The sequence below is a fragment of the Protomyctophum parallelum genome (genome assembly GCF_964188405.1).
Source record: "Protomyctophum parallelum genome assembly, chromosome: 11".
In the NCBI taxonomy this organism is placed as follows: Eukaryota; Metazoa; Chordata; class Actinopteri; order Myctophiformes; family Myctophidae; genus Protomyctophum; species Protomyctophum parallelum.
In genome coordinates, this window is record NC_139707.1 from 47,248,909 (window position 1) to 47,263,886 (window position 14,978).

Sequence of the window (14,978 nt, forward strand, 5' to 3'; positions counted from 1 at the left end):
AACAAACGTCCTTGCTGCATGTTGTCCGGTCGGGACACGCGACGCCATGTCGTTAATCATTCTCCAGCTGTCTTTTCGTCGGGTTAAATGAATAGTAACGGCGTTAATGCGTTCACATTGTTTTTCCCGACCAGGAGCCAAAGGAACCAAAGGTGACCGAGGAGACAAAGGAGACAGGGGTCCTCTCGGCCCCAAGGGAGAGTCTGGGACCAGCTCGGCCTCGCGGGGCGGAGCGCGCGGAGAGAAGGTTCGAACCCTGTTCATGAAATCATGTGCTTCCACTGATTTGAGACATAATGTGACCAGATTGAGAGACTGCCATCGCGGCAAACTCTAGCTTTTCACCAGAGGAGAAAAACTTTTTTTTTTAAATCCAGAATGAGTTAATAGCACAGGCAGACTCTTCACATACTAGAGCATGTCTGAAATAAGTGTCAGAGCTGAAATGTAAATATGAACTAAATGCTTAAATATGTAGCTAGGTGTAATGTTAGAGTCCACAGAAGACATGTAAATATGAAATAAATGCTTAAACATGTAGCTATAGGTGTAATGTTAGAGACCACAGAAGACATGTAAATATGAAATGAATGCTTAAACATGTAGCTAGGTGTAATGTTAGAGACCACAGAAGACATGTAAACATGAAATAAATGCTTAAACATGTAGCTCTAGGTGTAATGTTAGAGACCACAGAAGTGAACCTTTTCAAGCCTGTTTTCTCAACTCGCCGTTTCTCTGCAAGACATTACTCTATAAGCCATATCTCCTAAACTGGTGGGTCAAACTGAACAACCAATATGTCAATTTGAAGCCATGATTCCCTGCTTTCATATGACATGAAAAAACGAAAATTCAAATAAATCCAATGGCAGTCCCTCAGTCAAATGTAGTCACATATTATAACAGTACAGTGGTGGGAAAAGTGTGTGGGGACCTTTAAAGTACACATTTTGGACCTGAAATGTAGTGAAGTAAAAGTATTGGAAATTGGAAATACTCAAGTAAAGTCCAAATACCTCAAAATTGTACTTAACCCATTCTCACCTGAGATCAGATTCTATAAATGTCTTCTACATCCTGACAGTTTTCTGAATAAGCTATGTTTCTATGTCAGTCGTTCTTCGATTTTTCAAAAATAGCAGACCTATGATCTTGTAGATCTGCTATTTTTCAATAGCTAAAGCGTAACATAATCCTAACACCAAAATGGATTCCCGCCCAAAATGGGTTAAGTACTACAATACTACTTACTAAATCTTACTTTTGACCACTGATACAGTGAACATACTACGATACTATCGATTAGCTTCTAACGATGATTCTATCTGTACTTTTGTATAGATAGACAGGCAGACAGGCAGACAGACAGACAGACAGACAGACAGACAGGCAGGCAGGCAGGCAGGCAGGCAGACAGGCAGGCAGACAGACAGACAGACAGACAGACAGACAGCATGCATGTTGTTGTTTTTGTTCATTTCAATAAATATAAAGAATCAGCTAAAGTGGTTAATCCTAGTCTGATTAACAACAATTGTTTCGATTTAGTCGTACTCACAGTCTCACAGAAATGGCGGAAAAAAAAGCCGATACATGCTCACAGCGTGTCGTGATCGGGGTGCGTTGTGAGCTTGTAGATCAGCAATTTTCAATACTTTTGAAAGTCAGTCAAATCAGATTTGTGATTATTTTCATTCAAATCTAACTCATCCAGTGCCACCAGGTGGATACCAGGTTTGGCCCTCGTTGCCACCAAAGTCCATTATAAATAAAAGAAAGAATTTGTAATAAAATTGTGCATGTAATGTGAATATCATCACCTGAACACCAGATTAGAGGAATTTTCGAAATCTGGATAAAGTAAAAAAATATATATATATTCCTTTCTTTTTCAAAAAGGCGCCCATGGCAACGAGCGGGCATCACGGGAAAGGCGTCCAGAGGCGTCATGTGGCACTGAATGAGTTTTTAAATAATTGCTTAAAGTCAAAAGTTTCACCCCTAATGTACTGCATTGTAGTATTATAGTAAACCATCCCTGGGCATAACGAAGCTGTTTGGCTGGTTTCCACCATCTTGAGGAGGTCTGTCATGTGGCTTCAGTAGGAGCAGAGATGCCAGAGGGCCAGTTCCTTCCAGAGAACAGAGACGGTGGATTCACCATCTGTGAGATCAAGCTGTGTGCTCACTGTACTGTACTGTACTGTACTGTACTGTACTGTACTGTACTGTACTGTACTGTACTGTACTGTACTGTACTGTACTGTACTGTACTGTACTGTACTGTACTGTACTGTACTGTACTCGGATATTGTATTCATAGGCCACCATTTCCAAACTCGGCTTGTGATTGGTTGCCAGTGGGGGTAGGGAGCGCTGTGCTGTGTTCATTTGGACCGCACGCAAGTGGTTATGATAGATGGATAGCTTTATTTGTCATTTTTTCAACTGTAACAGCAGAAAAACGAAATTTCGATGTGCTGAGTGCACAAGCCGCAGCAACATGAGTCGCGCCGCCACAAACTATTAGTTAGTAGTACTAACTATCTCTAACTCTAACCTAAACATAACCTTTATATAATATAACATAATTTGTTTGTATGTGTTTCAGGGAGAACCAGGAGAAAGAGGAGGGAAGGTATGTTTTAAACAGACTGTTGATTGATTATTTGTATTAGGAATTAACGTATTTGATTCAGTAGTACAGTTTTTAATTCAGTCTGGTTCCTGTTCCTATTACTTGACAGTATCTATTTTTTCTCCACAATCCTTTTTTTAATAATCTATTTCTTACACTATATGAACGACAAACTGGATCACTGTACCGAAATCACTAGACTCATTCAATCTATCTAATAATTTAGCCCTCCGTCGAGGCAATCATCTGTCTGGGACAATGTAAACTACTCCGCTTAAATAGCTACACACAGCATGCTAGTTCAGCAATACCACCGAGGCAACTCAAATACTCCTTTTGTTCATGTATTTGCACCATAGACTGTAAAAAATATGGACAAAGCGTTCGCCGGGTCTAACATGGACGTAAAATGAAGCCTGTTATTCCTGCACTGTAAGTCGCCATCTTTCTAGATCCGTTTGGTACCAGCTGGCCATTGGCTGGCTCCGTTTTGGACCAGCTGGCCATTGGCTGCCCAGACAACGAGGCGGGACTTCCCCCCTTCTTCTCCGTTGGTTTTTATTTTGACTCGAGTGGGAGGGGAATCCCGATCATAGACTGTAACGGTAGCCACGCCCCTCAGAACATACGCGATGTTTTTTTTTTCTTTATGGTCATTTTTTTAATTAATGGGACCATAATTTTCCAAAAAGAATATTATGACATTAGAAATGAGACTTTAAACTAGTGACTGGAAGAAGAAAGTATTCATGACCATGTTTATTAAGGTAATACAGTCTAGGTGAAGTTGGGCCAAAATACATGGGCCTCTATGGAGCTATGGGGCTTTTTGGGTCCAGCCCAGCGCCACAACAGGCCATTATATGAACTACCGATTTCAAATGAGGCTTCACAAAATATCTGGCTGACTGCCCCCCTGATTTGCACGCACACATTCACAGCATAAACACACATGAACTAAAACTAAACTACACTTTGTATAGTATTGATGTAAATAAGCCAAACCCGTAAGCAGCAGTATAAAAAGCAGTCAAAGTAGCGGTATCCACAGATCAGACGAAACACACTCGAAGACTGACCACTGAGGCGTATTCCACGCAGTTCGTAAACGATGATCCTCTTAAATCCACTTAAAGGGATTGTGACATTAAAAAAAAGGTTTTGGAATTGTTCTTATTTTTTTTAGGTTTTCTAATCTAAATTTCACCCAAAAAACATGAACTTTTAACATCCAGTAGATTTTCTGTGATCTGGGGTTTTCTGGCTCAAACAGGTGCTCTGATTTGCCGGCAGTAAGTGACATCACTTACTGCAAATCCCATATATGTCAATGGGATTTGCCAGCAGATGTCACTGTTTCACTGTGTTGCCTGTTTTCATTGTAGCTCAAAAGGCCCAAAAAACCCCAAAGAAAACTTCAGACCACAGAAAATCCACTGAATGTTCTAAGTTCAGGTTTTTTGGGTGTAATTGAGGTCATAAAACCTAAAATAAAGAAATAAAAATAAAAATAAATGAAAATGAATGTCATAAAACCTTTAAAGTTACGTTCATAAAGGAATACGAAACACATGCACTCATGCTAATATAGAAAATAATAACTAAATATAAACATTATAGAGCACCGGAAAAGGGTTGCAATATTTACAATTGACACACAGGCACGTTTTCTATAAAGTTTTCTACAGGTGTGAGTGCCTCCCTCAACCACTAGAGTCCACCCTAGCACCCCAAATAGAAAATATAGGTAACATGAGCCTGTACTGTATGCAGTAAATAACATGAATTACAATCACAAATTGTATTGTATGTGTTTTTGTATGGATAGTTTTATCATCATTTTTAAGGGCCTGCTCAGGGACTACAGATGTAAATTAGCTTAATAGCTAACTCTGGCACATTTACATGGATGTGAAAACTGACATGTTGATTAATGTGCATTGTCTCTCAAATAAATACATAAAATAAATATATACTGGTCATGCTGATCAATTCAGTAAAATAGAGTGATAAACTAAACATCTTGTCACAAAGTCATTGAAAAAAGATAATTTTGGCCGATGTGAAACTTTCAAGACATTAAAGCCGATAAAGGTTGTTTTGCCCCCCTTAATGCTTCGTATTAACAGGATAAAAAAATGGATGGGGAAAAGCTACAGAAAAGTCACACATTATATGAGGATTGTAATGTATCCATTGATTTCTAACTTTAACACAACAACAATGCACTCTGATGGTCGTCCTCATGTCTCTCTCCAGGGCTCGGCAGGGTTCGGCTACTCGGGGGTGAAGGGAGACGCCGGCCCAGCGGGGCCCCCTGGCCCCCCGGGGCCCCCGGGGCCCGCCCCGGAGCTGACGGAACGCAGCGACGGCTCCGTGGTGGAGAGGCTCCCGGGCCCACGAGGACCACCCGGACCACCGGGTGTGCCCGGCTCTCAGGGAACGCTAGGAGAGGACGGAGAGGCCGTGAGTAGATTGGCCACACACACGCCATATAACCGCTTTGAGAACGCTTGTATACGTTCACATGTCCACTCGTTAACTCGTTTATACCCTTTTTGGCGCCTCCTAATGGTCCAAACGCCCTCTCCGCCGAGTTCGCCTTTTGACGCCTATTTTAATATAAATGGATTTTGGTTCACGACTGGTGTTTTGTGAGTGCTCGTAACACTCCGGCTTGTGGTGCGATAAAAAACTAAAAACAAGTAGTAATATCTCGGATTCTTCTTTTTGAGTCAAAACAAGCTTGATTGTTGCAAAATATATGTTTTGGGTGAATTAAATAACAATCGCAGCACCCACTACATAGCGATAATTCACTTCCTGACTATAACTTATAGTTATAGTCACCAATGTACACAGTTTTTAAATGTACAAATATATATATATTTTTTTTACATAGTAGGTAGTTAAACAACTAGTCGACAAGTAAACTAGGCAACTAGTCAACTAGTAAAAATGACTAGGAGTGAATGCCCTAGTGTACAGTGAGTCTGAGTCTTTCATACAGAGTATGAACCCGGCCTGGGGATCAGATCCCGACTTCTGAGTCTCAGGGCAGACACTCTAACCACAGCAAGGCCGCTGGGCTGGTTCAGGGGCAGGGAACAATAGACCAAAACCTTGCCGAAATGTGTCTCTAAAGGACACAGGCTGGGCCACGTGACGTCTAAGTTCCACATTGGAGCCATGCTGTCCCTGTGCGGATGCCTGTACACATGTTGAACATAGGACAGTGATGTAAACAGGTTTTCAATGTAATGAGTCCCGGGATGCAGGGATGGACTTTTAGATGAGTCCCAGAGACATTTTATGAGTCCCACTTCAACAACATTAGGAGTCATATTTAGCCTTTTTTTTTTAGAAATTACAGCGTTTAACTCCCATTTCATCTTATATGGTTATAATGTGGTTATATTCATGTAGAAAACAGAAGAAGAATTGATCATTATAACTAAAGCTAGCAAAATAAACTAAAATAAAAAAACAGTACAGTAGTGCATCCCGTGGATGCAGAGGTCGTTGTTTTATTGCGTCCCTTAACTATAAACTGCGTTTTGGGATGCAAAATGCACCCTATTTTAATCTCTGATAGGATAAAAGTTCCCGTGTGATTTGATGTTTAACATAGGATAACAGTTCCATGTGATTTGATGTTGAACATAGGATAACAGTTCCATGTGATGTGATGTTGAACATAGGATAACAGTTCCATGTGATGTGATGTTGAACATAGGATAACAGTTCCATGTGATGTGATGTTGAACATAGGATAACAGTTCCATGTGATGTGATGTTGAACATAGGATAACAGTTCCATGTGATGTGATGTTGAACATAGGATAACAGTTCCATGTGATGTGATGTTGAACATAGGATAACAGTTCCATGTGATGTGATGTTGAACATAGGATAACAGTTCCATGTGATGTGATGTTGAACATAGGATAACAGTCCCATGTTATGTGATGTTGAACATAGGATAACATTGTCTTGTTTTCCTGGTCTGTCTACAGGGTGATCCTGGTGAAGACGGCAAAACAGTAAGTCTTTCTTATCATATTATTTCAGGCAAGCTGCAAACCATGGAGATAAGATGGAATTGGACTTTTGTGTGAGGGATGGAATCTACGTTGGCTTTATAAATAGTATCACTATCAGCCTAACATGATGCTCTTTGAACTCCAGGGTCCGGTCGGACCGCCAGGTTTTCCAGGGACTCCGGGCGACGCTGGACCAAATGGACAGAAGGTACAATATTCCAGCTCTTACACTTATCACTTATTCCTAAACATATTAGAGAAATACACATATGTCCAGTATGAAACATAATGTGAAAATAGTTTGCATGTTCCCCCCGTGTCCCCTAGGGTAGGTACCCTTACAAAATACATGCAGTAATCTTGGTCACTAAACTGCCTCCCCCTGGCCAGCCGGGGCGCCTGATGGAGGGGAAAGGAACTGGTTGGAATAACGTGTTCCTTCCACGCGCTACGTCCAACCAGGGAAACTCCCCCCTGTCAGGTGTAAAGGAGCAACTTGGACACTCAGGCATGAAGGAAGCATGAGTTCAAGTCTGTTGCTCTCCCCTTGTCCCCCATATATGGGGACTAGGTTGGCGGAGGGTGTGTAGAGCCCAGGATCACATTAGATGATTGACACAGGGGTGAAAAATGGGTTACAAAATCGTGGGATAAAAAAGAAAAATAAATAAAAAAATGACACCTGGGTGATGGAGGAGCGTTTACCTGTACGCGATCGATTCCTCCGTCCTCGTAGCCATTCCTCGTCTCCTTTCCTCAGTCGAGGGACTATAAGGCACAAGGAAACAACACGAAGTGAAGGACGCGAGACTAGAAGGTGAAGGAGTGTTGGAACGTAGCTAATAATGTTGTCATCCTGTCGCCCACAGGGAGAACGCGGAGAAGGTCAGCCTGGACCCAGAGGACTTCCTGGACCCCCTGGACCAGGATCCAGATCTGTGAGTATACACGTGCACACACACGCACGCACGCGCACACACACACACACACACACACACACACACCGTTATATGAAAAGGGTGCTGGGTTTACAGAAGACGGCGTGGTGAAGATGTGCTTGTTGTTGTCCGTGTTTCAGACGTTCGTGGACATGGAGGGCTCAGGAGGATTCCCTGACCTGGAATCTATACGGGTGCGTACGATAGAAAAACAACATTATTATTATTATTATTATTATAATACATAATACAGTTCTATTTGCTGTCATTAGAAGAAGGCAACGTTATACTAGTTTAGTTTAATTTTGTTTATTGGTTTGTTTGTTTTTTTAATACAAAAAACATTCTTAGTTCATCACAGTTTTTTTTTGTCTTATTCTGGAGAGAAAAAAAGGTATAGACTGAAGCCTAGGCTTATATTACGGCTACCCTTTTGTCATTTAACTTAAAATAATAAAAAATATAAATATATATGTATATGTACAGTATACCCCTTTTACAGGTTTTCAAACAAAAACAGTTAATGTGTCTTATTTCTACTGAACAATGTCATATTCAAGTAAAAGAATAAAATAAAAGGGCTTACATTTTTTTCCCCCAGCAAAACAATATGCTAATAATAGTCACAGTAGTAACATTTTCACTTCATAGCACTATAGTGTAATAGTGTAAACCACAGGTAACAGCCCTCAGAATGGTCAGCTGTACTTGTCTTGGATACGCAGATGTATTATTATTATAATGATAGTGTACGTACTGTATAGGTAAACATGCACTTTGAGGTTGAACTAAATGCATGTCATTTGTAACACTAAGCTAGAGAAGATTTGTTGATACAAAGAGTCACAGCTTAAAAGAAAAGTCCCACCTGTGTTGTGGTGTACAATCCATCTGAATGTTTAAAACAGAAACAGGTGAAACTCAACAAGTGATGAACTCTCTCCGGTGACATCATCACGGTCCCTGTGGTCGCTGTACAGTACAGTGTACAGTGTGTAGAAGAATTCACCTTTTTGGTGCAGAACATGCTCAGAGTCAGCAATCGGGCATTATTATTATTTTAAATGACACTAGAGGATAGTCGCTTGAGTTGCAGCAACTCGTTTTCAAGGGGGTTTTCATCACTCAGGGCACAACATACTGTACAACAAAACAATAACAGCAACAAAACAATAGTGACATACTGTACACAGAGGCTCTTCCCCATCACAAACCCACCACAAACCCACCACATCAGTATACTCATAACCCCAGAGTTTCATTGAAAAGATAAAATTAATTTAGCCTCCCCCTGGCCAGCCGGGGCGCCTGATGGAGGGGAAAGGAACTGGTTGGAATAACGTGTTCCTTCCACGCGCTACGTCCAACCAGGGAAACTCCTAGCCTGGGTAAACCCACTCCCCCTGCTGGACAACATTTCATTCTGCCAGGAGGGGTGAGTCTGGCTAAATGGTAATACAAAGTCCTTAAGATTGTATCAGCTTTGGTACGAGCCAATCCGCGACCGAGCTCAGGGCTCTGTGATTGACAGCGCACGTTGGCCAATCAGGAACGATTTGAGCAGTTGATGACGTGTGATGGGAATGAGGAAGTAGGAACGGAACGCGTTTAGATGACGCCTCTTGTTTTGATATACGCTGATTGGCTGAAGGGGTTGTCCGTCAACGCTACTCTCCCGCCCCACGGCTAAACAGCCACACAGGCGATTATGCCAGACTCACCCCTCCTGGCAGAATGAAATGTTGTCCAGCAGGGGGAGTGCGTTTACCCAGGCTAGGAAACTCCCCCCTGTCAGGTGTAAAGGAGCAACTTGGACACTCAGGCATGAAGGAAGCATGAGTTCAAGTCCGTTGCTCTCCCCTTGTCCCCCATATATGGGGACTAGGTTGGCGGAGGGTGTGTAGAGCCCAGGATCACATTAGATGATTGACACAGGGGTGAAAAATGGGTTACAAAATCGTGGGATAAAAAATATATTAAAAAGTTACAATTAAATAGATTATACAACATTAATGCAAGAAATGAGGCATTCAATGCAAATAAACAAGTATGATGCCAACAGGATAGTCTCAGGAAGGACAACACAAAGGAGGTATCAAAAACAAGAACAGCTTAGATATAAGATGAACTAATAAATAATGCATTCTTGAAAGCAATAAAGGAAGTGATCGACCTGAGAGACGAGGGCAGGACATTATTATTACCAGTGAATCATTTTTTGTTCCGATCTTTCTGTCGTTGCAGGGACTGCAGGGTTTACCGGGCCCCCCGGGCCCCCCTGGTCCTCCAGGGCCCGCTGTCGTCGGCACCGGGACGGGCTCGTCTGGGGCGGTCGGACCCCGAGGACAGGACGGGGCTGCTGGTAGAACTGTAGGTGTCGTCCGGTGTCACTAAACCCAAATATAGCTCCTATCGTCCTCCTCATCTTGTCTCATGTGTGATATTTACTAATAATAATGTATAACTTAATCTAATCAACGTCCTTTTTTTCCCCAGGGCCAACCGGGACCGCCAGGTGTGGATGGGTTCCCAGGCCGCCCCGGCCTCAAGGGAGACAAGGTACAGAACATCTTTGTCCGTTTCCTTTTGCTGTGTTTATATAACAATAGACATCAGCCATTAGCAGCTGTGTTTATATAACAATAGACATACAGTAAGCCATTAGCAGATCCAGAAAACACATTATAACCTCTGTAGTGTGTAGACCTGTCAATTACATTTGAAATGTACCCCAGAGGTGCCCCATGTGTACTGTGTAAACTCTCAATTTCCATGTTCCAGCCATTCTGCTGTAAAATCAAAAGAACCCCCCGAAATAATTTCGGGACCCCTGAGGGGTCGCGACCCACAGGTTGAGAACCCCTGATCTACAGTATAAAACACACATGGGCAACTGTAGGCCCGGGGGCCACATGCGGCCCCCACCTTCACTTAATGTGGCCCTCAGGTTAATATCGGAGTACTGATAATAGTATTGATTTCAGCTAATTACTACTAGTATTAAAATGTTTTTATGTCCAATGTATTTGTATTTAGTTCAAAAGGTTAGCATAACTATAACTAAATGCATTTTAAATTAAATAAAAAAAAAGGTTACTTTTCAGGATTCCAATTCAAGAATAGAAAAAGATTATTCAGGATTTCAATTAAAATATAGCAAAAAATAGCCAATCTACAAGTTCAAAACGCGTCGCACTGCGACGCGTTTTGAACGCGTAGATCGGCTATCTTTGCTACAGTAATCTGCAATGCAGCCGTCTGGAGTGAGTGAGTGTGGAAATACAGTGGCCCTCTCCATCGTCAACGTTATTGTTGTTATTGTTCATATTTTGTCGTGTTCATCTCCTTTACGCCACAGGGTGACGGAGGAGACCGGGGCCTTCTAGGAGCACCTGGGCAGAAGGTCGGTTATGATTTATGTATTTATTTATCAGACCTAATGGACCCTTCGCTAAGACCCCCACCCACTCCTCTCTGTCTGACCAGAGGTCTGGCAGGCTGTGATTCTCACCCATTGAGATGCATGTTAAATGACGGGATTTATCCATATAAATTATCGATTATTTCAGTAGCAAGAGATAATCAAAATGTCTCCTAAATCTAGTCAACAAGGCCTGCAGGAGGCTATGTGTGCTGGAAAAATGTGCATGACGTTATTTCAATAGAGGCTATGCGCATGCTTAAAGTGAATGGCATATGGAGTGGCAAAGCAACATGCAAAGTGAGTTTAACATTGTTTAACGTTGTTTAATGCAATCAGAGAGGACTTTTCTGTGTGGATGTATGGGCTGTCAAGGCCAGAAAGTAGTTTTTTGCCACTCATTAGGCGTTCCTGCATAACATATTAGTTTTAGTTGACAAAATCAACACTGGTAAAACCATCATAATGGATTTGTGTCGTTTAATGCGTGGTACATATGCTTTTCATATGCCTGCTGGGTTTACAGATTTTTAGGGAAAGTTCACCCGCAAAACAAAATCCTATCGATTACTCACCTAACCCTCTAACCCCAGGGAGACTTGAATTCATGGGTAAGAATGAATGCCAGTGCAGTACCCACTATTTACCACTAGATGTCAGGCTTCACACAGGGGTATAATGGAGTACCTCTGCCTAGGCAATAATAATATCCTCATATGAATGCACACGGTGCTGCTGTGATAACATGCATGTTGTGCATGCTAGTAGATTGAATGCATGGGGATGTGCATGTGTCTATTCCACTGTAGCATGTTTCAATCAAATTCACACTTTTGAATAACCCTTAATGTTTGACATGAGTTTTAGTTCTAGCCCATTCTGGACAGGAACCCCTTTTGGTGTTTTAACTAAGCATTATGTTATACTTTAGCTATTGAAAAATAGAAGATCTACAAGCTCATAGCACGGCACCGAGTGGCGCGCTAGGAGCTTGTAGGTCTGCTATTATTATTTTTTTATCGTGAAAATGCATCTTTGAATATATATTCTTTCAGAAGACTTTTTATTTTTATTTCGACGTCAGGCCGAAATGGGCTAGAGACAGACAGGCAGACAGACAGACAGACAGACAGACAGACAGACAGACACAGACAGACTCACACAGCCAACCAATCAGTTAATCCGTGAACTCACCATGCATCTGTTCCTCCGTTCACAGAGGAATACTAATTGAAATACGTTGTGGATCCTTTTATCCCCTTCAGGGGGCTTCAGGACAACCGGGCCCACCAGGTCCGTCAGGGGAGGGTGGACTGGCCGGCCTGCCTGGACCAATGGGACCAGTCGGCCCAGCTGGGCTCCCAGGCCCGCCCGGGCCCGGAGGCGTCGGCTTCGTAAGTCTTTGAAATGAGCACTCGGGTCACACAGGGGGGGGAAGTACTGTACTGTACAGTACACCACCATACCGTGGAGAGGTTTGCCGAGTGTCTACACACAATTGACCGTGTTAGCGGGGGGTGGGAGCAGGGAGGGCAATTTGTGTCGTTGTATAAGCTCGTAGCGCGCCACCGAGTGCCGCGCTACGAGCTTGTAGGTCTGCTATTTTTGCAAAAATCGTAAAAATGTGCCTCAAATCTTTGAATATATATTATTACAGAGTGAACCTTTTAACTCAAGGGGAGGTCCCTGGAACAACATATTTTCAGAAGGGGGTCGGAGGCATATTACATATAATTTCTGGGGTCCTGGACATGAAATATTGAGAACCACTGACATAGAAACACGAGGTTTTTCAGAAAAAAATACATTTTAAAAAGTCATTTTCTAAATTTCGACGTCAGGCCTAAATGGTGGGAACCCGTTTTGGTGTTAGCATTATGTTATGCTTTAGCTATTGAAAAATAGCAGACCTACAAGCTCGTAGCGCGCCACTCGGTGGCGCGCTATGAGCGCTATGAGCTTATTTTTGAAAAATCGAAGAGCGACTGACATAGAAGACATTTTTAGAATCTGATCTCAGGTCAGAATGGTTTAAGCCTTAACCTCCACCAGGATGTGTTGATAGCACTAGTTCAACAGGTGATGTCAATGATTCAATCAGTGGTTGTGGACTGTTTGCAGGACGACATGGAGGGCGGCTCCGGTGGCGGTCTCTCCAACGGGCTTCCTGGCGTCAGAGGAGCTGAGGGACTACAGGTTAGTTATCTCTCATTAATGTTGGGTGTCCTTTAGCGGGGGTCCCTCTAAAGCAGTGGTCCTGTGACCCCCAGGGGTCCTTGGGGGAGTTCCAGGGGGTCCCCAGCTAAATGATAGTTGGGAACCAAATGGATCATTATGGGTCTGTAACTCTGAGTGTACAAATGGTCCATTTGGTTCCATTTGTACACTCTCAGAGTTACATTAACATTGATTTTACAATATAAACTCAGAGATATAAATGCCATTAAATGGGGGCCCGTAGACTAATTCATGTCAAACTGGGGGCCTTGAAATTAAACGGGTTGAGAATCACTGCTAGAGCCGTACAATTCTTCTCTCATGGGGGTCCCTGGCATATGTTTTCAAATGGGGGTCCGCGGGATAATTAGTGTCTTATCGCTGCTTGCAGCTAGCAAGTGATCAAGTTTTTATTTTATTTTTTGTTAATTTAATTTAATTTTCATTATGTTTGTGTGTGTGTGCGTGCGCTATTCACACATCATTCTGTTAACTTGAGCTAGGCCAAGAATTTCAGGCCAACAAACCCACCTTATTGTGGTACTGTACATGCAAATAATCAAATGAATGTTGAGGGTATTTATTAATTTACAGTATTTGTTTTTTTCTTTTCTTTCAGGGTCCTCCTGGGTCTCCTGGCCTAACGGTAAGTACAGTAATTGGCCTGGTAATTGCCTTCCCATGCTTGACCTTAGAATATCTGAAAAGTAAAAGCTGAAAACATCAATACAAATATTTTTTGGACAAAATTGCATTCATTAATCACTTTTACCAAAGCTGGTTAATCACAGGAATCATTTCTCTAGTCCATCTTTGAAATTACAGAGAGTTCAAGGGAAAAGAAAGTAGACTATTGTTTCCCTCAGTCTACACCAAATCTAAACCCATCTACAAGTGAACTTGTAGTGTGAGCTTGGAGATTGACTTTTGTTAGCCTATTATGCTATGCCCAGGTTAGCCTCGGTCCCAGGCTTACTTATCTGCTAAAAGAAAAGCCTGGTCACAACGTAAGGCAGAGAAGCATAAAGAAAAGCCTGGTCACAACGTAAGACAGAGAAGCATAAAGAAAAGCCTGGTCACAACGTAAGGCAGAGAAGCATAAAGTAAAGCCTGGTCACAACGTAAGGCAGAGAAGCATAAAGTAAAGCCTGGTCACAACGTAAGGCAGAGAAGCATAAAGTAAAGCCTGGTCACAACGTAAGGCAGAGAAGCATAAAGAAAAGCCTGGTCACAACCTAAGGCAGAGAAGCATAAAGTAAAGCCTGGTCACAACGTGAGGCAGAGAAGCATAAAGTAAAGCCTGGTCACAACCTAAGGCAGAGAAGCATAAAGTAAAGCCTGGTCACAACGTAAGGCAGAGAAGCATAAAGTAAAGCCTGGTCACAACGTAAGGCAGAGAAGCATAAAGTAAAGCCTGGTCACAATGTAAGGCAGAGAAGCATAAAGTAAAGCCTGGTCACAACGTAAGGCAGAGAAGCATAAAGAAAAGCCTGGTCACAACGTAAGGCAGAGAAGCATAAAGTAAAGCCTGGTCACAACCTAAGGAAGAGAAGCATAAAGAAAAGCCTGGTCACAACGTAAGGCAGAGAAGCATAAAGTAAAGCCTGGTCACAACCTAAGGCAGAGAAGCATAAAGAAAAGCCTGGTCACAACCTAAGGCAGAGAAGCATAAAGTAAAGCCTGGTCACAACCTAAGGCAGAGAAGCTATCGGCGGATG

At 42.4% G+C, this 14,978-nt stretch overlaps 1 protein-coding gene across 1 annotated transcript in view; it reads left to right on the plus strand.

The window, feature by feature from the left end:
• Positions 1-14,978, plus strand: part of col18a1a (collagen type XVIII alpha 1 chain a) — a gene marked incomplete at its 5' end in the record, with an annotated part of 56,541 nt that overhangs the window by 22,561 nt on the left and 19,002 nt on the right. Inside the window, 13 exons of the mRNA XM_083776842.1 lie at positions 135-247; positions 2,615-2,641; positions 4,901-5,107; positions 6,658-6,684; positions 6,830-6,892; positions 7,554-7,622; positions 7,763-7,816; positions 9,867-9,992; positions 10,119-10,181; positions 10,981-11,025; positions 12,309-12,437; positions 13,165-13,239; positions 13,880-13,906. Coding sequence (XP_083632968.1) covers positions 135-247; positions 2,615-2,641; positions 4,901-5,107; positions 6,658-6,684; positions 6,830-6,892; positions 7,554-7,622; positions 7,763-7,816; positions 9,867-9,992; positions 10,119-10,181; positions 10,981-11,025; positions 12,309-12,437; positions 13,165-13,239; positions 13,880-13,906 — 1,025 coding nt within the window. The remainder of the gene's footprint in view (positions 1-134; positions 248-2,614; positions 2,642-4,900; positions 5,108-6,657; positions 6,685-6,829; positions 6,893-7,553; positions 7,623-7,762; positions 7,817-9,866; positions 9,993-10,118; positions 10,182-10,980; positions 11,026-12,308; positions 12,438-13,164; positions 13,240-13,879; positions 13,907-14,978) is intronic.